The sequence below is a fragment of the Caretta caretta genome, chromosome 18, assembly GCF_965140235.1.
Source record: "Caretta caretta isolate rCarCar2 chromosome 18, rCarCar1.hap1, whole genome shotgun sequence".
NCBI lineage: Eukaryota > Metazoa > Chordata > Testudines > Cheloniidae > Caretta > Caretta caretta.
Window position 1 is genome coordinate 20,026,738 of NC_134223.1, and position 23,326 is coordinate 20,050,063.

Consider the following 23,326-nt stretch of genomic DNA (forward strand, 5'->3'; position numbering starts at 1 on the left):
AATGAAATTGGGGGAAGATTATTTTAAGAGGGCTGCAATAAGGTGCCCATCAATCCCTGCCCTTCCTCCAGTTGCGCAGTCAAAAGGACAAGGGTGAAAGCATCTCTAAATAGCCCTCCTTGCTCTTGGCAGAGGGAAACTGATCCAAGGAGTTTTACACTTAGAGAAAAACAACAGTACAAAATTCTCTGTTGATCATACTATGTAGCCAACTTGCCCATGGGTTAGATGGGAAATGGCAGAATGTGGCACTTGTGTATATTAAATTGTTTTTCATGGCACAAACTCACTAATTAGTAAGAGGAAGTGTGTGTATGGGGGTGAGAGAGTGCATGTATGGGTGTGGGTTGATGGATGGATGTATGAGTATGCAGGGACAGACGGAGGAACAAAGGGAACAGAAAATGCCTGTGTGGGCAGAATCATTTTCCCCATTACCGGCAAGGTTCACAAAGACATAACCTGGGAAATGTTTTTTAAAATCTCAAGCTGCATGAGTGAGGGGAAAGGAAAGCACAGTGGGAACCTGGGATGACAGCCAATCCGAATGCAGGAGGTGCCATATTGGAGCTGTCCCAAGGCTCCTGGAGTTCAGTTCCTGGCCATAACTAGTATCCAGTGCTGCAGAGGAAGGTGGAGTCCCCTCTTCTCTGATTAGGGAATTGTGAATGCTACCAGAAACTTCCTTCCTGACCCCACAAGATGATCAGTTTATGCCCTGATACATGACCATGGACTCTCCTTGGAACACTCAGCATGAAGAACACAGTCCCTGATTCGCTACCATGCAACAGAGAGGCTGTAGGTGAAGTCACATGAACCCTGACAATGCTGAAGACAAAGGTTAGAGCAAACTCACTTAGCTGGCAATTTCTTCCATGGTAACCAGGCGCACAGATACACTCCCCGGTGACAGGATGACAGTCTTGGTTCACTTCTGGGCACTGGCAAGCCTGAGCGCAGTTCAGCCCAAAGGTGCCTGCCAGACAGGCTGTAGGAAGAGAGAAGATGAAGATACCACAGCATTATTGTGGGGGCTCATGGTCTCCCCCCAAACCCTACTCCCTAATTTATTGTCATTTTTAGAACTTCACTATAGAGCAGGACTTATTGGTATCAAAACCCAGAGCCATGGTCTCATCCGCCACTCAAAGCAAGGGGAAATGGGAACCAGTCTCCCTGGTGTATCCTGTTGTGAGGAGCATGGGGGTAACCGCTAGGATACACAAAGGAGTGGGATTGAAGAGGACTGGAAGTATTTTCAGATACTAGATGCCCTCTGCAATCATGCATCCACACATGCACAGAGAGATCGGAAATACACACACTTACAGACTGAATAATGTGCTCACATGCCTCTGTCTCTCCCAGACTTGCTCATATCCACAGGAGCTCTGTCTTACTCTGATTTATTGCTAATCCTTTGGATGGAATATACTGCTCTGGTTTCCTACTTGGCTCCTTTTGCTCTGTTATGATTATGTGGGCATGCACTGCCTGCCAAAGTGTGAGCTGCTATTTGGCAACGCATTGATTTTTTTTTTAGCAGTAATGGATTGAGCCGTCTAGTTCCCTGGACTCTGCTAGTAACCGTAGAAGGGCTGTTCCCTCCTCCGTACATTGTTCACATCCATGGCCCATAAATCCTGGAGGGCAGCCACACTGGCCAGTGACATGGTTGCAAGGCGTTCCTGGGGAACAGTCGCAGCGGCTGGCACACTCCTTCCCAAATGAACCAGGCAGGCAGGCTGTAGGAAGGAAACAAGGTGGGGAAAAGAAATCAAGACAAAAGGTTTGCGAATTCTTCCTAGTGCCCAGCACTAGCAGGAATTTTATGGCCCCAAAATAAAGTGTAATTAAAGGTTTAATGCAATATTGTTGTAGCCTTCCTGGAAACGTGAAAGAAATGCCCCACTGAACACTGATGTGAGCTGAAGACACGTATGTCCCAACTGGGCACCTTCTGTCCAAGGAGTTGCTAAGAAGCCGATGTCTCCGTAAGTGAGCAAATCTCAAAGTCTGGCTGCTTCCCCCAATCATCCCAAGGCCCCCTTTCCTTGGCACACTTCTCTGTCTAGTGCATTGAGAGATGCCAGACTGACAAGCCAAGAAAACAGTCCTCTTAACTGAATAGGTACAGTGGGGCACCAGCCACACAAACTTCCCCAAAGCTGTCTTGGCCTGGAGAGACTGTGAGAGAGGTGAGTGGGAGTTCAGTTTCTGTGACCCACTTAGTCCTGGGCCTCTGCTGAGATGTCTTGGTGCCTAGCAGTGCCAATAATGCTGTGGCTATCTGTCTACTGGGGAGCGAGCTGGGCTCGAACTCTGACATCAGCCAGCCGACAGCATTTGTTACAGCAACTGAGGTACAAGCCTCTTTCTATAGCCCACTGCCCATCCCCTGAGCCATCTAGTCCTACTTCGTCTGTTACTCTAGAGAAATCAGGCTCATTCCCAAAACGTCCAGGGCTCCGTGACTTCATCTGAGGCTGAAATGTAACGAGAACAGCCTGGATACCTGAGCAGCAGAGACGATGCAGAGGCGACGTGATTCTCTCACCTTTCTCACAGCGCTGGCCCCTCCAGCCTGTGGGGCAGTCACAGGTGCCAGTGATGTGGTGGCATGAGACTCCAGCCCCACAGGCGCACTGCTCTGCACAGTCCTCTCCGAACGTACCCTCCGGGCAAGCTGCAGAGATTCAAACGTACAGAGAGGTGGGGGTTAAAGGGGTGCTACAGAATGAATTCGGGCATGGTCTGGTTTCATTACACAGGGCAATTCAAACTATGCTCTCCAGGCACAAAGAACTGCAAACGTTTATTTTATGTCCCTCTCGTGTTCTCATGTCAGGGGGTGAAGTTTTATGTTTCACTTCATGTTTGACAAGTCAGAGGGGATCTGTCAGCTGCAGAGCTGGGTCTAACGAGACTAGGAACAGGATCAAATAGATCAGACTAGTTTCCTTTCTTTGGTGGTGGCGATAGGTACCAGCCTGACAGCTCTGGAGAATAGAGCCCTTCGTTCATCCCCAGAGGAGGTACAGCATGGGCAGCAGCTGGGCAAGCTTCCCAACACTGCTTGGCTGGAGCACTTCAGCCCTGATCTGAAAGGATCCCTGTACCACGGCTGCTGAGGAGTGAGAGGAGAATTTAATCTCTGTAGCTCAGTCAGTCCTTGGCCTCTCGGCTGAGCCCACCAACAAGGGATCCAACTGTGCTGCTGCGTTACCTGTCAAAGGGGAAACTTGTTGACTGGGAATAAACTCATGTGACCCTGGCCACTGTACAGTCCCCAGACAATAACGTGTTCATCACCACTGCTCTGGGCAAGAGTGAACCAGTGAGCACCGGGGGAAAGGCTCCATCTCCCAAAATCGCCAGTCCGCTGGGCAATCCATTGACTCAGCATCTCCTTGCCACTCTCCGTAACAATCTTTGCTTGTTTCTAAGAGAGGGATTTTCTGATTCTTCTGTTCATAAAGCGAGGTCATAAGGTCAGTTGGGCCAAATTCAGCCTTGGCCTAAACAGTTCCAACTCCCATGGAAGTCCGCAGAGTAGCACACACCTACGTCAGGGCTGAACTTGGCACATGCGGTTGGATTTGTGACATCACCATTACCTTTGAGACAACAGACCATGAGGTCAGAAACTTTGGCAGAATCCGGGACAGGGAGAAAGTGCGTGCTGAGGCAGGGAGAATAGCTGAGCCAGGCAGGAAGAGGGGAAGAAAGAAAGTTGTGAGCCGACAAACTTCTCTTTGCACAAACATTCTCTTCTTCCTAATCTGGTGTGAAAGTCTCTCTCTCTCTCTAACAGCACCAAATGTTTTTGGAAGCATTATTCCTGGCACCACTTAGTGGGAGCTGGGGGGCCAGGATAGTATCACCATCAGGGCCATTTTCCTCCTGTCATCTAAGAGGAAGTGAGAGGCTGGTTCTTAAGGCAGATGAAAACCAGATAAGAGAGTCATTGTCTGAATTATAGAGAAGTTAGTTGCATAAACGCACAAGCTACACACCTAACTGACAGCTAGTCAACTTGACTGAGTGCACAAATTCAGTAACTGCATGTGCAAATGACAAAATAGGTGCATTTGCCCACGCACTCACCCAATTTGCACATGCAATTGGGGTAACTGCAAGCATAGATTAGGGACATAGTTGTGCATATATTGTATGTGCACGTTTGCACACCTAACTTTTCTAACCAATTTATTTGAGCATAAGCTTTCGTGAGCTACAGCTCACTTCATCGGATGCATACTGTGGAAAGTGCATCCGATGAAGTGAGCTGTAGCTCACGAAAGCTTATGCTCAAATAAATTGGTTAGTCTCTAAGGTGCCACAAGTACTCCTTTTCTTTTTGCGAATACAGACTAACACGGCTGTTACTCTGAAACCTAACTTTTCTAAAAAACAACCCCTAAAAAGAAGTCAAATAAAGGATTCTGACTTTTGGTGGCGATGGGGTAAGTTAGCAAGGCAAGTTAGCAAGTTAGATAGGCATTGCTGGGCTTTTTAAATCTTAATGTCAATATAGACAATGGTCTCAATGTAGTGAAATTCTGCCTACAGTGAGACAGAAAAAGTCCTGAATAGTTTCACTGCAAATCATCATTCTGGTTATGATGACCATTTGCTTCAAGCTGCCCTGTGAAAAGCAACAACTTGACTAGAGGAGGGTCATGCGCAAAGAGTTCTATATAACACAGTGACATGGACCTGTGATCTGGTAAAGTGCCTTGAGGCTGACTTGAATACCCAGCCAAAAGGATGGTGCCTGCCAGTCCCCAAAGATGGTGGACGGTTAAGTGAGATGTGTGTGTTTCACGTTACAGTACTCAAGGCTGTACTGAGGGTGCGCCAAGTCCAGTCAAACCTCTTCATGGCACGGATCTCATTCTCTGGTTTTCTCCTCAGACACAAGAACCAGATGGCTAAGGTCCAGTGCAAATAAGTGAGGGTAACAAGCAGGGAGGCTATGGAACTGAGCAGACATTTGGAATCTTCCACTGAGCATTTGCTTCTGTGGGTAATTCTCTCCTGCACTTTCTAATTGGAAGGCGAAGCAGAATCATATACTGGTGTTGCTGGTTGCAATTTGCATCATGACACCATATCCAGGTCTGGAAAACACTAAAATAAATTTCACTGGCACCATCAGAATTCTGCTCTGGCCCCTCACGCACACTGGCCCAAGAGGAGCTCAATGCCACATAGCAGATCACTCGATATTCTGCTTGGAGAAGGCTCAGAAGCTTCTGAAGGTTCCGTTCAGAGCAGAATCCAAAAATTCAGATACTTTTCTTCTAACCATGAGGTTGGATACCTCACAAGAGCACATCTTGCTTTCATCGGAGTCTGAAATCCCCCAGAGCTGCCTTATACAGATCAATGGAATGCCCACAATGGGGGGTGAAAAATCAAGCAGATATAGAAGGGGTTCAGAGACAGATGACAAAAGCTACTAGAGCCCTGGAATGACCTGCTGTGTGAAGAGAGGCTGACAGGGAGTGGGACAATGCTACACATAATGTAACGTGCACACAGCTCAGCCAGAGAGTGCATCAATGAAAGGGATACTCATGAAAGGGATACTCGGGAAGGAGAAGATTAGGATTTCTCAGCTTTGCAAAGCCTCAAACGGCTCTTGAAACTTGCCTGACCTTCGTCCCACATTAAGAAATGTTCCACCAACATCATATTACAGGCCACAGTCTGCTTCCTGCTAATGATCCAGGGAACAAAGCAGCCACACCCCCACATTACCTACAAGAGCCCAGAACCAAAACAGTGACACAGTCAACACCTTGTAAATGTCAGGGCCTTTCCTAGCCATGCTGCTGAGGGTGGGAATGACTGCAGCAGACAAGTCACTCACGCCCACAGCTTCAGCTGATTACCAGCCTCAGTCTAATAACCCCCTTCACAGTGGGCTACATTTGCTGTGGTTGCTGGGACTTCTGGGAGGGGAGGGGCTCCCCTTTGCTGATCTTCTGGGACTTGATCCAGTCCCTGAGGCTCCCCTTTCAACACTAGCTAATAGCAAAGGGATTGCCAGGGTACTTAGTAAAGTCTGTAGATAAGCTGAATATGAGGCCTGCGGAAGGCAGACCTAAGAGCTTGCTGGGGCTTAGGACAGAAGCCAGGCATTCTGGGTCTGCACAGCGGTTCCAGTAGCGAGTAAGCTCAGAAGCTGGAAAGGGGGAGGAGGGAAGGTGATCTGGAGCAGCATAAAGCTATTAAAGTCTTGGGTCAGGTGGAGGTTTTCCTATGACATTTCAGCTTCACCTTGCCTTCCATTGCCATCTGCTGCTCAGGGGCAGGCTGTGTATCCGTCTAATTCAGGGTCTGCTCCTGCAGGTTTGCCATTCACTTCACGGGGAGCAGGGTGACACTTTGGGATCTCTGGGAAGGGACGTGGCCTTTTCGTGACCGTACCGCACTGGGTACACGTAGGAAACGGCACCAACAACGTTTCTTTTGTTCAGACCTTGAGGGGAGCACAGCGCCCAGCAGAACGAGTTCGCAAAGCTAAAACCATGGCCTGTTTTCTCTTGAGCTGTGCAAGCCAAATGTTGGGCCCTGTCACCCACAACAGATGCACCAAGCAAACTATCAGCTACCTCCAGCAGAGAGGACTTGTGCTTTTCTCGTTGTATCAAAAGCAGCCTTTTAAAAAAAAACCAAGGTAACTAGACTTCCCTGAACCTCAGAAAGGTTCCATCTGAGGGAGGGCTCAGGCCAGCCAAATCTGTTCCCTTGCCCTGGCAGGTAAGTAGAAGCTACAACCATTGGTAGGCTCCTGTGGCTTTCACTTACAGCTTTGGCACTGCGGCCCAGTCCAGCCAGCCCGGCAGATGCAGAGGCCTGTCTGACGGTCACACAGCCCCCTGTTGTGGCAGTCGCAGGCTTGCTGGCAATCCACACCATACCGTCCTTGCGCACATTCTAGGGGAAGCCAGAGAGTTGACTGAAGTGGTTTTAGAAATAGCACAATAGAATCTTAGTCCAGAAATACAAACCCACAACTCCCCCTTGGGGACAGAAAGTAAGGATATGTCTACACGAGAGCTGGGAGCAGCCCCCAGCCTGAGTAGACAGACTTGTGCTAGCTTTGCTCGAGCTAGCATGCTAAAAATAGCAGTGTGGACATTGGCGCTCCGGTGGAGACGTGGGCTAGCTGCCTGAGTTCGAGCCTGCCCAAATCCCTGTGTCTGAGCTTGGGCAGCTAGCCCTCACCTTCCTGGGAGCTCCAGTGTTCACACTGCTCTTTTTTAGCGCTCTATCTCAAGCAAAGCTAGTGCATGTCTGTCTGCCCATGCTGGGAGGCACATTCCCAGCTGCAGTGTAGACATACTCTAGAGGGAGAACGCTAATGACCCTGCTGTTATCACCAGATTGTTCTAAGACTGGCGACTGGAGTTATGGCTCCATTGACCACTGGTGTTCCTCCCCCTGGGTGCAGTCTTGACTGAGCGTAGATTAGATTAGAGAGCACGGACACGTGCTGCGCCAGGCATCAAAACCATTTGGAACCAAACTCAAAATGTTCCGAAGCTGCATTGCTGCTTTTTGTTGGCAATGTGGTAGCCCCGTTTTCATTATATTTTAATACAAAAAATGGCTCGAACTGTGTTCCTTGAGCCTCAACAATGCTCCCCGCTATCCTTCTGCAGCCAAATTACCGTTTTCTTGCCATCCTGGGGCATGAAATGACTGAAGTGAAATCAGGGAAAACTTGTTGGGAGAGGGTTAAACGTGCAACAAACGTTCTGCAGGTTTCAACAGCCCGTGGTTAACAAGGCTGCTCCCACTCCTGTTGCTTACCCAGCTCACAAGCCAATCCAGTCCATCCTTCTAGGCATGTGCAGTGCCCCGTGACGGGGTCACACCTTCCGCCGTTCCGACAGAGGCAGTGCTGGTGGCAGTTCGTGCCATAGAAACCATATGGACACGCTTGGGGAAAAATCAGGACAAAGACCGAAGTCAGAAAGCAGCTCGACACTAGGTTTACAATGCAGAGATCAGGCCTGTCGTATCGTCGGAGGCAGTGGGGGTTAGGAGTAGACAGAAATGAAATGGAGCTGCTACCGCTAGAAATAAGTAACAAGAACACAATCCAGTAATGCCTGAGGGCTGCCTAGCTGGGTCCACAGGAAGGTTCTGCATTTTTACTTGCATATAAGAGGTGTCAGGCCACAGGGGACTGGCCTGGGGTGGGGAAGGGGAGGGAGAGAAACAGCAGAGAGGTGAGGGAGTCACGTGCATGGAAAATCTTCTCAGTACCGTAAACTCTCTCTTCTCTCCCACGCTTTCCCCACCCTCTGCGAGCTTCTCCACAGCTCCCACTTTAGCCATTTGGTGGTGCCTTGACCTCCTGAGCCCTGCCTGAGGCTTCCTCCCATTCCGTGTGTGCGAAGTAGGGATCAGCTCCCGCTCCCACCAACTACAGACGCAAGCCTGGCTCCCTCTCTCTGTCCCAGTGCAGTGGTTCCAATGACACCAAGTGACCCCTCCGAAGCTCGCCAGGCAGGTGGGAACCTACCAACAGACACGGCAGGATCTGTGGGCAGGGGCGGTGATGGTGGCATGAGGTCTGCCAGAGGGCGTGAGGTGGTGGGGGCTTGCAGACCACTCAGCCCCACCCCACGCTGCCCCAGCAGCAGCCTGCTGCTCTCCTCCCCTCTCTCACTGCTGGGGGCTCCCCTGCTGCCCTGGACACCTGGCCAGCTGCAATCCCGTGTATTTTAAACCCGCCAGAGCCTGCAGGAGTGAGAGGCTCCAGGTGGGGGGGGGGAGGGCAAGGAACACTGGCCCACTCCATGCCATGCTGCCATGGACACCTCCAGGGATGGAGCCAACCGAATCCTGCCGCCAACCCAGGTATGAGCTGCACACTCCCCTGGTTGAGTCACTTTTTGCCCTGGAAGGCCCTGTAATGTGACTCTTATGGGGGGCAGCAAAAAAAGGTGTTGGGAACCTCAGCTCTAGTCTGGGAAATGGCACATGGAGCCCAAAACAGTGAGTTTGAGGGAATGTATTAGAATCCTGTGTCCCACTAGAGAAGGTCTCAATAAAACGTGGCACTGCAAGTGAGTTGGAAGACTGGAGGTTTATAGGAACAAGGAAGGTGGTTTTGGCTCACCATCTAAACACAGCTTGGCACAAGGCTGCTATAAACTTGGCTTTTCCAAAGGCCAGATGGGGGATGGGGGGTGTCTTTCATAACACAGTAAACTTGAAAGAAAAGAGCCTTGATGCTGAACTATGCTTGGCCTGTATTTTCATGCAAAAGCTTTGTTGCTAGTGAAGATATTTCTCTTCTCCTTCCTGCTCCTGCAGTGAGGTCCATAACCCTGTGCTTGCCACGTCACACGCTGCTGCCATAGAAACAAGCTGGGGTGTCACAAATAGAGCCTCCCAACATCACTGCAGGATCCAGTGGAACGTGCTCCTGTTTCTTGGGATGTCTGCGCCTTGCATAAGGAGGCTGTGGGATCAGTAACTTGATGACTTGAAATTTAAGCAACTCAGTGGTCCACCAGATGCCTTTGGAGAGTGTTTAGTCCAGAACACACTGCATTACTTTTAAAGGGAGTTGTATGAATTTAGTGCCACAGGTTGGCAGCCAGTGACTTCAATCTTGACTTGCAGAACACCCTGCTCTTCCACATCTGGACAATGCTACCAAATTTCACTACCAAAGAACCATAGGATGGACGCAGTTGCCTTGGCAGAAGAACAACTTCTCTGTCGTTTACCGTAGTAGTCAAGTAAAACTGGTTATATCTGCATTATCTAAATTTCCTTTAGGGCTTGATTCTGCATGCTAAACCTCCAGCTGCCAGAAGCTGGGACTGGATGACAGAGGATGGATTATTCAAAATTGCCCTGTTCTGTTCCTTGCCTCTGAAGCATCTGGCACCGGCCACTGTCGGAAGACAGGATACTGGGCTAGATGGACCATTGGGTTGACCCCGTATGGCTGTACTTATGTTCTTATATTATGTTAAGCTGCTGTAGGAACCCAGAAAAAGCACATAATCACATGCTTAACTGTAAGCACATGTATAGTCCCACTGATTTGGGACTAAGTGCTTTGCTGGATCAAGGCCAGAATGCCCTTACTGAGAGTTAACATGTGCAGCACAAGTGGAGATGATTTGAACCATGATCCAGGCTCATCACCGTGCCACCAGAGTACTCCACACAGCCAGCTGCTAGGCTGATTCAAACTACAACTCACACAGACACTTGGAATTTTTTTTTCCAATGGCTGATTTTTTCCCCACAACAAGGAAGAAGACAGTCTGGAATAGGACATGACCACATGTTGTATTACCCTGCTGGCAGGTAGCTCCTGTCCATCCAGCCGCACAGAGACACTGTCCACTAACATGGTCACAGGTGGCATCATTAAAGCAGCTGCATGCCTGACTGCAATTCTCTCCATACCAGTGATCCTTACAAGCTGCAGGGAAACAGAAGTAGGCAAAACAACTAAGTAACAGGTATTAGTTACATAGACTTTTACTGCTGATTCAGAAATGCAGCTGTTTGGGAGAAGACAAAGGGGACGAACCCGCAACCTCACCAACCAAAATGTTACAAGAAGGTCAGGTTAACTGCCAGCTATGCCTGCTCATGAAAAGTGTGTGTGTTGTGTGTGTGTGTGTTTAAAAAAAAATTTGTTTACACTATCATGAGAAAATAACAGTCAGATTGTATATATGGTTGTAGTTCACAAATATGGACGTTATTTTTCCATGATATTTTGAAGGTAATCCATTAGGAAGCTGTTTTCACAGATGCCCCAAACCTCATTACTATCTGCAGTTATGGGCACAGAGACTGAGCCGTTCAAAACTTTTGGAGGTAAACTGCAAAATAGACAAAATTTGCCCCCAAAATTTCCCTGAGATTGGGAGTCTGTTTCAGATAAATGCTGCACAATTCAGATCCAGGTCAAAAGTGTCTCTGAACTTCTTGCAAGATTTCTAGCCCACTTTTATAGACTGAAGAACAGGATTTCTCTGGGACTTTTGGGATTTCCTGATTATAGATGCAGCACAAGAACTGCCCATTCTGGCACTTCCACATCTGGCCCTAGCTGAAATCTGGCAGTAATAGGCAGATGTAAAAATAAGAAAAGCTAACTCAGCATTTCCAAACCTTCCCATGGGCATGGGTTATAGAAAAGGGTTACGCTCTGGGGGGGCCATGGAGAGGGGGGCTTATTTTTTCTGAGTCAATTTACCCTCCCTGGCTGGCACAGCTGTTCTCAGCATCCAATAAAGAGCACAACTGAAATGAGAGAGAAGATGAAAAGTGGAAAAGACCTGTGGAAACAGCAGGCATCCGTTGAAGGTGAAAGCCATCAATGTCGCAGGAGACCCTGGTGCTGAGACCTGCCTTCAAACTACATCTGAAACCCCACCTTCCTACTACTGCAGCAGTGCTCTGAGAATGAAGGATTTCATCACTGCAAGACTGAAGCAGGGTCTTTGATTATTTTGGCACAAGCACTTGCGTTGACTCTTCATACCCATGTGAAGGCAACAGCAAAGCTTTGTGTGTCACGCAGGAAAGAAGCCTTTTTTCCCCCCTCCCTAATGTTTGTTTCACTAGCACAAGCTCCTAAAGAGCTGCTGGCACCTCATGAAAAGCTTTGATAAATATTCACTAGAGTGACAATTTCATCCTGGACAAAATCCAGGTGGAGTAATTACCTTTAGCCAATCTAAGCTTCCACAGCAGTTTCAACTGAATATGGGATTCCTATACATAGAGCCAGATCCTCAGCTGGTGCAAATCAGAGCAGGTTCACTGACTTCAGTAAAGCTATGCTGATATACACCACCTGAGATCTGGCCCATCGTCTGTAAATTACTTGGTGTTCTTCTGGATGGAAGGGCAAAACCCACCTTCAAAGCTGATCCATGTACCTGGTACGTCCCTTTTCAAGGGCTACTGTTCTCATGTAGTATCATCCGACAGGAGTGCCACCCAGGGTTTAACTCCTCAATCAGCATCCATCAACTCCTGCTGCTTACTCCCTCCCTGACATCACACTCCTTTCTGTGGCATGAAAGCAACAGAGGTGGGAATAAGCAGCAAAAGAAATGCAGACACCAATCTCTTTGGATCACGTGCCAGGACAAAGAAACAAGGATACTGTATGATTGACTGCAAGCTGTCTCTGACCAAGTTCATCTTCAAAGGCACTAGTGGTCTGCAAATGGGAATCCTCTATTGGGATAGATTTAATGGTATAACCTCGGCACCTACTCTGGTTACAGTTAAGGCCAATCCAGCCGGCGGGACACGTGCAGCGCCCTGTCACATGATCACAGCGGGCTCCGTTCAGACATGTGCAGGTTTTCTGACACTCCAGTCCATAAAATCCATCGGGACAGGCTGGGAAAACAGAAAAAGTCCAGAAATGTTTGTATAATCGTCGGTGTGTGCAGAAGGCTGGAAATCTCCCAAGGAAAGAGGGACATTACACAATAGCTCATTCTGCTAATAAAGTGCTTTGCAAATGGATTTGTAGCAACTTCATAAAAAATGTACACCCTTGCACCATGACAGGATTCAAACTTGGAACTGCAGGGTACTGCCATAAGAGAGCCATGTCCCACAGAAAGCAAGGGCTGGTTATTCGAGACACCTGTGTTAGTGCCCCAGATTATCCTATCAAACAAGTTTATTTTTCTATATTAATATAACTATATTAATCAACACAGTATCTGAGAATTAAGCTGTGCTGACTGGTTAAAGCAGAGGACTAGGAGTTCAGATTTCTGGGTTTTGTTCCCCACTCTAGCTCACTATCTGTGGGTGAGCCATGCAAAGACTATTTACCACTTAAGTCTTGTTGCAAGGACCTTGTGCTAGCTCTTTGTGCATGGGTGAATTTCACCCTCAGATCTTGAGAAGTCATTTATCCTCTCTGTGCCTCCATTTCCCTATTGATATAAGAACGATACTGTGGGCTTGTCTACACAAACACTTAATTCACAGCAAGCTGGGGTGTGAATCTACCATGCACTCGCCTGCGTGTGGACTCTGCTGATGGGCAAGAACAGTTCCCTAGTGTACTTTATCTACCCCTCTTTGCAATGGTGTAGATCAAAGCACAGGAAGGAACTATTAGTATGAGTCAGCATGGTCCACATGGGAATAATGTATGGCAGATTCACACTGCATGTGTTGCAAACTAGAGTGTTTGTGTAGACAAGCCCTAAGTTGCAGGGGGTGAGGTTTCATTCATTCCTGTTTATAACCTGTTTGGAGATCCTTGGTTGGCAGCTGTTAACAATACTGTAAAACTCTTGTATTGACATATTACAAACTGGGCAGGAAGACTGGAGGAATGTTTGTTCCTGCATATTCAGTGCTATGGTTTATCCCACCTGTGTAGCGAGAACTCACTTCATGGTTCATTGGTGGGATACATTTCCTGTCCCATAAAAACTACAAATCCCCCTTCGACCTTTCTCTTGTGTATTTAGGGCTCCAATCGGAGTGAGAACATAGCCAAGCGCTCATCTCAGGGCCTAATGGTCTCTTCCCTTTGGCTGTGAAATGGGCTCCCCTTCTGCCTTCCAGGGCTGCGTGGTTGCTGGCAGACTAAAACTCACCTCCTTCCCGTCTCGCACCCCCGACACAAAACTGTCGTCAAAGCAGCTGCCAGCTCTTGGTGTTCCCTTCGTAATGTGAGTGGGCTGTCCTCTAGCAATCACTAAGGGGGGGGGGGGGGGGTTGCAGTATCCACCGTAAAACCATGGGGCTCAAAGCTCTACAGCAAAATCCTGGTCTGAACTGAAATGGCCTCTTCAAAGTCTCACTCAACTCGGGAGGGAGTTTTTCAATTATTTGGTTTTCACTGTATAAAACCCACGTTACTGTGCTTATTGCAGGTGGCTGTTTGCAAGGCGTGGAACTAGGGACATGCTGGAAAAGCAAAACTGGCCCAGGTTTGTGACTAAGAGGAAAAGTGGTGCATGGGGATTATCTGCTTCTTCAGTGATCTCCCTTGGGAGCAGACAAACATGTTAGTGTCAGTCTGAATCTTTGGCAAATCTCAGAGGATTGTTCAAAACTGCAGATGCTTTTGGTTAGTGAATTGTTTTACAAATACATTGATGGATGTTAAGGCTGTGGGGTTTAGCCACCATAATTAGAAGCTTTGGACCAGTAATGGGCTATTAGTATTGAGGTAGCCTAAAGACCCTAATCAAGGATGGGGAACTCATTGGACAAGCACATAATGACAAAGATGGTCCCTGCCCCAAGGCACTTACAGCTGAAGATGGGACTCTCCACACGTTCATCAGCTTGATTTGGATAAATACCCCAAAGCTGGGACCTTTGACAAAGTACCCAACCCGCGTGGAGTGGGATACCTTGCTGTGAGATTGGTGTTCCTTGCATCTGACCAGGTTGGAGATAAGGTGAGAGAAGACTTTTGTTGGCTCTTTCAATCTTAGTGGGAAACAGGAAGTGCAGAGCTACCCTTTTCAAATGCATGCACCATGCAAAAATCAGATAGCCTTCATGCTGCCAGAACATACCCACATGCATGTGCAAACAGGGAGGCTCCTTGTTTACATGCACCATCATTCACTTGTTTGTATGAACCTGTTATTTCCAGAATTAAACTTTGGGGCCAGCCTGGGACAGTGCAATAGTCCCCACAGCTCTGCTGGGTGCTTCTTGCCAACACTTCCAGTAGGAGGTCCTGCACAATTCCCAGTGACATGGAGACTTCATTAGACATGACAGGTTCCTTAGCTCTCCTTAAGGAGCAAAACCAGGGTACTCACCACGCTCACAGAATGTCCCGCTCCAGCCAGGGCTGCAAGTGCACGCCCCACTGACGTGGTCACAGACAGCTCCGTTGTGACACTGACACCGGTGTCGGCAGCTTAGCCCAAACCATCCTTCAGGACACTCTAGCAAATACAAGGCAACCAACGTTGACAAGAGTGTCCTTCCAATCAGGGTCATTTACGAGGCTACGTGGGGCTGCTGGTTCAGACCCTGCCGAGTGAGGGCAGCAGTGAATGAAAGCAGCGCTATCTGATGGCTGGTTGTTTGCAGTGGACTGGTGGTCTCTGCTCCAGGACTTAGGGAACAGATCCATGTCACCAAAACACCAATCACAGCTGGCACTCATTGTTAATACAGGTTTCAGAGTAACAGCCGTGTTAGTCTGTATTCGCAAAAAGAAAAGGAGGACTTGTGGCACCTTAGAGACTAACCAATTTATTTGAGCATGAGCTTTCGTGAGCTACAGCTCACTTCATCGGATGCTCACTTCATCGGATCGAAAGCTTATGCTCAAATAAATTGGTTAGTCTCTAAGGTGCCACAAGTACTCCTTTTCTTATTGTTAATACAGTAGAACCTCATACGAACGCCTCGGGAATGGAGGCTGTTCATAACTCTGAACAAAACGTTAGGGTTGTTCTTTCAAAAGTTCACAATTGAACATTGCTTTAATACAGCTCTGAAACTTTACTATGCAGAAGAAAAATGCTGCTTTTAACCATCTTCATTTAAATGAAAGAAGCCCAGAATCAGTTTCCTACCTTAGAGTCCTGACTGGCTTCGTATGGAGTAGCTCCAGAGCATCAGCCAGTGATTCCGTGACACCTTGTCAAATCTTTTTTTTTTAAACTTTCTCCCCCCGTTTTTTTGTAGCCGTTTACATTTAACAGAGCACTGTACAGTATTTGCTTTTTGCTTTTGGTCTCGGCTGCTGCCTGATCGCATACTTCTGGTTCCAAATGAGGGGAGTGGTTAACCGGTCAGTTCGTAACTCTCGTTTTCTACCGCATCAGCAAAGAGACCAGGCCTGGGAAAAGAACGAGCCCCACCCCAACAGATGTGCCATCATGGGGGAAGCTGGCCCTGCTTCTACCTGTGCTTTAACCATTGTGGATAAGCAGAGGGCTTCACTCAGCAGGACTGCCAGGCCAGCATCTTTTCCTACCATAAAAGCTAATAGAGTTCAGCTTTGCTGAGCGCTCCAGCCTGGAACCCAAGGGCTAGACCAGCCTGCCGACAACACTCACTCTGATCACAACGGAGTCCCGTAGAGCCGGCTTCACAAACGCACTGTCCTGTCCTCATATTGCAACTTCCGTCACTGTTGCTGCAGTTGCAAGTGTTAGCACAATCTGGGCCCCAGTGGCCAGCGTCACAGGCTGAAACAGAGGAGAGACCACGCCGTGAATGGCAGTGCCCTTTGCTCAGCTGGGCAAGGACACGGGGGAGAAGGGGCTTTTCTTCTCTCCTCTGCACGCATGTGGCTTCCATCAATGGGCACGGCTTATTTGGGCCTAAGCATTCGTGGGTAAAAACCCCCCACTTCTTCAGATGCAACTCCTCGTTGTTTTTGTGGATACAGACAAACAAGGTTATCCCTCTGATACCAGGGGATAAGGTAACACAGGGTACCACTGCATTTTGTACAGGGTCCTTTGTGCAGCTTGAATCCCCACAAAGGACACGGAAGGGGAGAGGGAGGGCAGGTAGGCAGAGGGGCTGTGAGAGACAGTTGCACAGACAGAACGGAGACACATGAAAGCGAACATACACTGAGAGGTGCCCTCCACACAGTGTCCATGGCACACGAAGAGTACTGTACCTCTCCTGCAGTTATCCCCAGTCCAGCCAGGGGCACAGCTACATTTCCCTGTCACCGGGTGACAATATCCATCATTCCCACAGCTACATCTCATCTGGCAGCCTGGCCCAAACCAGCCAGCTGGACACACTGCAAGGGAAGAGAGATATTAAGAGCAAACTGCTGCAAATGGTGCAGTAGTTACATTTTTGACAGGCAGCGTGTGGTGTTACACACCCTGATTTCCAGCATGGCTCTAGTGCAGGGCCATCAAGATTGGCCCAGCCACATGCTTTAAAAACCCTGCTTGCCTGATGCTCCCGCCTGGGCTGACCAGGTCCAGGAACCTGCCCTGAGGAGCTGCATTCCTTCTGGCATTACTGCTTCCTTCCGTACATCAGACAAGGAGGAGGATTAAGCCACTTACCTGCAAGCAGCTAGACTTTAGCTCCATACCACTGCCAGACCACAGAGGGATTGTCTGAGCAGAGCACTGGGACCCAGGAACTGACTCACTGTGTGACTCTGGGCCAGCTGCACAACTTCTTGGTACCTTGGTTTCCCAGGCGTAGGCTACATTTAAAATTTAGGTCAACATAGTGACATCAGTCAGGCACAGGTGTTGGAACTAAGGGTGCGGTGGGGGAGGTGGGGTGCACCCCCGGCTTGAAATGGTTTCCATCATATATGGGGTTTGCACTTTGGGTCAATGGCTCTCCGCTCCCCCACTGTAAAAATGGTTCCAGCACCCCTGCAGTTAGGGGTGTGAGAAATGCACAGCCCTGGCTGACGTAGCTATGCCAACCTCACCCTCAACTCTGTCGACAGAAGCTACCATCACTTGGGGAGGCGGTGTTCCTACACCAACAGAAAAATCCCTTCTGTTGCTGTAGGCTGCACCTCCACTATGGGGTTACGGCACTGCAGCGACGCTGGTATAGTCTTCCTAGCGTAGACATAGTCCCTACAAAAGGGACCCGTGGTAGCTCGTAGGAGCTGCAAGGACACCAGCTAACGCCCGGCACTCCAGGATGTAAAATGCTAAGCGCTGTTTCTTCTTTAGCTCAGTGGTGACAGATAACCACAGGCTCAGATCAATAAGTAGGATAGTCCAGGCCACACCTGTAGGAATCCTAGTGATCACCACCCACGCGCATTCACTGAGATGGAACAAATCCAGCCTTAAATGTCCCCACTTACCCTCCTGGCAGCGACTGCCAATGTACCCAGGTGGACACAGGCAGGCACCCGTGGCCGGGTCACAGCTGGCGTCGTTCTCACACTCCAGGCAGATCTCCTGGCAGCCCACTCCCCAGCGGCCATCGGGGCAAGCTGAAGCACAGACAGAGATGGATGCCAGAGGAATCTCCACTCATTATTCCAAAAGGCAGCTAGTGCTGGGGAAAGACGCCAGCTCCAGAGCCCTGGAGGATAACACGCTCCCTTTCTCCACAGAGCTGGTGTAGTAAGGGCAGGGAGAGGGCAAGCTTCTATGCAGCCAGTGCATGCAATCCCGCCTTGGAGAGGCCACCCCTGGGGATGGAACCCATTCTGCTGAGAATACTAATACGGTGGCAATTAGTACCAACCGCAATGCGGACACCCGTCCACTAGGAAATGGCTGAAGACCACCATGCTGCCCACTCTACACCTTTCTCACCCTTGCTGTTACTGCTGCTCCTCACATCAGGGCCTGGGGACAGGAAAAGCAAATGCCACGAACAAAAGATGCCCCAAAAAGCACTAACGAGTTTTCAAATCTGTTCCCCTCCCCCCCGCCCCGACCCCCATCTCTCATCCACCAGCCCACATTCCTGGACAGAACCCCACCCTCATTCAAATGCTTTCAGAGAGAGTATTCGCCCGGTTTACATTCTCCAGGGAGTTTTATTGTTATTTACTTTAAATTAAGCTTTTTTCCTTACTACCTGGATCCCTGGGTCCTACTCCAGAAAAGGGAGGGAAGTTAATGACATTAGAAAGGCAGCACTGAAGTCACACAGTTAAACTTAACAAGCCTTTTCTTCGCCCACCAGGCAATCTTTCCAGGAGTTTGAACAACGTCAATGTAAATGGGAACGAGCTGGGAAATCTGTTTCTTTGATTCCAGAGCATTCTTTCAAATATTACAGCCCTGGGGTGCCTGCAAGCCCTGGGAACCATGCCACAAAGCCATTTAAAAAGAACTAAAGAGACAGGTTTATTTTATTGTTTCTTTATGACTTAAGTGAGGCTTGTGCTCTCGTGATCTGAATTTCCTTTCTTTCAGTGTGGAGCTGGGGGACAGACTACACGCATCCCAGCTCTTGGGGCCAGTTATCTTTATGACAACGGAGTCTCTACGAATGCCATCATCCTGCACTACTCCTGTCTGTCTGGAATCTTCTTCCCTTACCAACCAAAACGTTCTCTCTGCTGCACCGTTCCATACCGGGAGTGGAATCAGGTACATTGTCTCTACAAACTCAGCAATGCTGCCTCCCCCACAGCAAATGCTATTAATTCCTGAGCTGGTTTTCTGAATCCACTTTGCTTGTTCCATGCATTAGCAGGCTCTGTTTGTTTTCTTCACCTGTTTTGCTTGTTTTTCTTCTGATATTCTAGATGAAAAATGACAGTTTGTGTGCACAAGCCCTAACCCACCAGTTCTTCATCAAAGCCACATTGCTGGGAATCTCAAATGCCACTGCTTCAGAAAGAACAATTCATCCAGTGCCAGGGGATTTACAGTGACACAAAATTCCAGCCAGAGTTACTGAGGTCGAATAGGCTGAACCAATTTTTCCCTAGCACTTGGAGTCTCTAGGCATCCCAAAGCAGCTGCTGAGTAAGGAGCTGAACATTCACAACGCACTGACTGCGTGCAGGCAGCTGGTGCACCTGAAGCCCAGCATCAACTATGTGAGGGACACACGGTAAAGCAGGCCAGCCGCTTATGGGCACTAAAAAAGGGCCTGATCCTGCATGCCTTCTGCATGATGCTGCTTTCCATCCATTCCCACTGGGTTCAATGGGAACTGATGGTGCTCAGCACTCCCCACAATGGCATCCTAAAATTGTAAGAGCTAACCACTTGCTTTTGCTGTGCATTGAGATAGGTTTGCTTTCTTGCCTGCTTTATGCAAGCACATAATTCTGCAACCTAGGCTAGCCCAAGCACTTTCCAATGTGTTTCTTGCTGCTTGATCTTATAATTAGTGAGTTCTGACCTGCTCCTCAGTAAGAAAATGTTTCAAGCAGGTGGTCAGCATTCAGGCAAGATGGTTTCTTCACGTTGCTAGACAGAGATCTTGCTCAGCATTCCTAAGATTTGCGTTTAGTTCCAAAAAGGAGCCAAGAAGCTGAGAAGTGCTAAAGCTGAGTCAAGCATCCTTCTTAAAGTGATAGCAAGACCCTCTAATGGCTGGGGGGAACTATTAAGTGCCGTACATGTGTGTCTTATATTGCTCAGTCAAGCTATTAGAACTAAGACATTTCAATATGACTAATATCTTCCAGCTGTTGTAGCTAACTTTTTTATTTAGGGATCTCTGGTCTTCCAGACATTAAAGGGACATGGTGAGGATGATAAAAAAAAGAAAATATCCATCTGTAAAGAAAAATTCCTTAGACTTCAACACCTGGAAACTCCAATTCACTTTTCATTCCTCACTTGCTTACATGTCATTCAGCTTGGACAATGAACCTCGACTAGCTTGTTTTATTGTCAGTGTCTTGTACACAAGAATAATGCTGCCTTTTTTTTTTTTTTTTTTTTTACACTTTCTCACAATCTATTTGCAGGAGGTTTGTAAAACCTCTTTAACAAAAGAAAAAGAAACCCCCAAATGGACAGTTTAACTCTCCCCCCACCACCCGCAGCCACACCTCTTGCCTTCTCACCTCGGCCACAGTCAAGTCCTGTTCTACCCGGCAAACAGATGCACTTCCCAGTGAGCCGGTCACAGGGGGAGCTGCCACAGGAACAGGATTGTAAACAGTTAACCCCAAACTTCCCTTCTGGGCACTCTACAGTTAAAATAATGGAGGAGAAATCACACTTCACTATGACACATTTTCCAAGAGAAGACTTTCAACCAATCACAGCTCAGATCCCTCACGTCATCACAAAAGAGATACCTCCTCCCTGACTCTGTGGGGTCACATTATGGCTGTTTCCCGGTGCATGCGTCAGAAGTGGAGAGGGGAAATGGCCCCCTCCACTGGAAAGGAGCATAACCACACTGCATATTGCTGAGGAGCTGGGGAGGGTGGCGTGAACACAGGACCAGACACAGCCGCTGATGCGCTCCATGCTGCAGAGGGAATATGTCTTAGTGGGGTGTGTGTGTGGCCACGCTGTCATTCACCCTAGCCATCATGCCCTCCTCCCCCCTCCAGACCTCACCCTACCCACCAGGCCCACAGTGAGAGGTCCCTGACAAGGAGGCAACACAGAAATTTCACAGCACCACACAGTTTTTCTATTTGAAATGAGCTCCTCTATTGCTACCTGCCCTTTCACAGGAAAGCTCATGTGTTCAGTAACTACCATTTGAGGCCAAACCGCCCTCCCCTGCTGCCTATGGTTTGTTGCCTGCAAAGTGTCCTTATTAGAGGTACACCCAGAGCACAAACATTCATCCACAGGCAGGAGCTGCCAGATTTTAGCACCTTTAGTATATTTCCACCAAGACTGGGCATTGTCTGTAAACCAGCCCACATTCCTTCCTGGCCTGGAACCATGGAGGACCTCATGTCAGTGGTTCCCTTGTACTGAAACACAACTGACCCATTTTCTGGCATCTTGTTTCTGTAATCCGACCAATGAAATGTCTGTCAAATTTACCTATGGCTAAATCTTAATGCTCAGGGAAGCTAAAGGAGAATTCCCCCCCAAAACCAAAAACACTGCAAACTAAGGGAGGACGGGAAGGATGTTCACATGGCTAGTTTTTCCTGTGTTCCCTTAGCAATTAAGGAGGATATTTCTGTTTGGGTCAGGGATTTCCTGCCTCAACTGTACAATATGTGGAGAAGTCGCAACCATTCATTTGTCAAATCAGTCTCTTGCCATCAAAATGATTGCGACGGCCTCAATTCAACATTATGATATCGCTGCAGGATACGATAGGAAGGCGAATGCCGTGCAAGAAGCCCCCAGGCTTATACTGAGTCACACGTAAAATGGACGCATACTGGCACACAAACAGACACCACTGACGTCAGTTAACCCCATGCAAGTGCCAAGAGGAACAGCCCTAAGGCCCTCCATAACTGCATGCCTCACCCCTTGAGCTAAAGGAGTGGCTTTCAACACCTCAGCACATCTGACCTCCCGTCCACTAGAGGGCAGATGTGCACACACTTGCACGCCAGAACACTATTTTCAAATGAGTCAAACCTCGACTCTCCCAAATCATTGCCTAACCCGAAGTCCAAAAAAAAAAAAAAAAAAAAAACACCTCTAAGTCGAAGACCGAAGTTCTCAGACATTACAGAGTCCAATTTTTACGAATCAGCACTGTCGACAATGGATAATGTAATGCAAAGCGAGCGAGAGAATTATCATGCACAAGAGGAACGCACATTTTCATTTCCTTTGCTCACTGTGCGAGGCTTGTTTGGGAAAGCCAGATTTTGTTTTTTTGCAGAATGATCTGGTTTAGTAGTTAAGTCCCACATAGACCGAGTGCCTCAAAGTTAAAGATCCTTAAATCCTATTTGAATCTCTGAGGAGAGCTCCAGGCTTGGAATGTGTTTGTACACGTGCCCCAGCCTTTCATAAGACTCAGGCATTGTAACACACTGACACTCACAAAAGATGGAGGGGGAAAAACCTCCGCACATGTTCAGAGATTTAAAGCAACACTGCAGAGTTTTCTAATGTTTCTCTTCTTTGCTAATGGGTGGCAGATGCTTGTCTTCGCTCTTTAATAGTTTCCAGATCCAAACAAGAGTCAAGAGCCTATTATTTCTATGAAAATATTTGTGTTATTTCCTAGGACTCTTCCCTGAGGACTTTAGCTCCATTCTTTATTCTTTCAAAAAGCATCTCCTGATTGACATTTCCAACCTCTGGACTAGCTCAGTGGCTCCAGAGGCAGCACAGTTCTCTGCCATATGGAAGATCTGAGACCACCAGTGACCTTAGGAAGGACCCCTGCTTCCCAGGTGATTGGAAGCTAGGAACCCTGTAGTGAAGCACAAACTTTGCAAAGGTTTTCTGCATCTCCTCTGGTAGATTCCTGAAACTCTCGTAGATTTGGCAAGGAGGGCAGAATATCAGAGAAAGAGGGCAAGAACTGCAGGAGAATAATGTCTGATTGGCATGGAAGAATCACTAAGAAAAATCAGTGGCATTAGCATTTGGTCAGTCCCATGGGCATAACATTGGCCATGATGGGAGACACAAGCATGAATCTAACTTTGAGACAGTGTTGGACAATCCTCACAGGGCTCAGCAGTCCAGCACAGATGTGCAACCCAAATATCAGACTTTTACCACAAAAGGGTGCCAGCTACAAAGTTTGGATGCGACCGTCCCAAAGTTTTGAGGTGTGCTCAGCTACAGGGTTTATCCCAAGTTTCTGGTCTAGAAAACTGACAAGAATGGGCTGACAAGATTTTGAGCACCTCCTGCCTACAGTCAGAGCTAAATTAACCTCACACAGACAACTTTTCTCGCTCTATTTTGGCAGAGCCACT

The 23,326-nt window shown here is 48.2% G+C and overlaps 1 protein-coding gene across 9 annotated transcripts in view; it reads right to left on the bottom strand.

Annotated features, from left to right (window-relative positions):
- MEGF6 (multiple EGF like domains 6) overlaps nucleotides 1-23,326 on the bottom strand; it is a 255,268-nt gene that overhangs the window by 8,544 nt on the left and 223,398 nt on the right. For 7 of the 9 annotated variants that reach the window (XM_075120967.1, XM_075120965.1, XM_075120966.1 and 4 more), the window contains 12 exons: nucleotides 20,522-20,647; nucleotides 17,840-17,971; nucleotides 16,661-16,789; nucleotides 16,086-16,217; nucleotides 14,832-14,960; nucleotides 12,292-12,420; nucleotides 10,346-10,474; nucleotides 7,831-7,959; nucleotides 6,823-6,951; nucleotides 2,561-2,689; nucleotides 1,620-1,748; nucleotides 860-991 (listed from right to left, as the gene is read on the bottom strand). In XM_075120967.1, coding sequence (XP_074977068.1) covers nucleotides 860-991; nucleotides 1,620-1,748; nucleotides 2,561-2,689; nucleotides 6,823-6,951; nucleotides 7,831-7,959; nucleotides 10,346-10,474; nucleotides 12,292-12,420; nucleotides 14,832-14,960; nucleotides 16,086-16,217; nucleotides 16,661-16,789; nucleotides 17,840-17,971; nucleotides 20,522-20,647 — 1,554 coding nt within the window. The remainder of the gene's footprint in view (nucleotides 1-859; nucleotides 992-1,619; nucleotides 1,749-2,560; nucleotides 2,690-6,822; nucleotides 6,952-7,830; nucleotides 7,960-10,345; nucleotides 10,475-12,291; nucleotides 12,421-14,831; nucleotides 14,961-16,085; nucleotides 16,218-16,660; nucleotides 16,790-17,839; nucleotides 17,972-20,521; nucleotides 20,648-23,326) is intronic. The other 2 variants (XM_075120969.1, XM_075120971.1) reach the window with 2 other exon arrangements.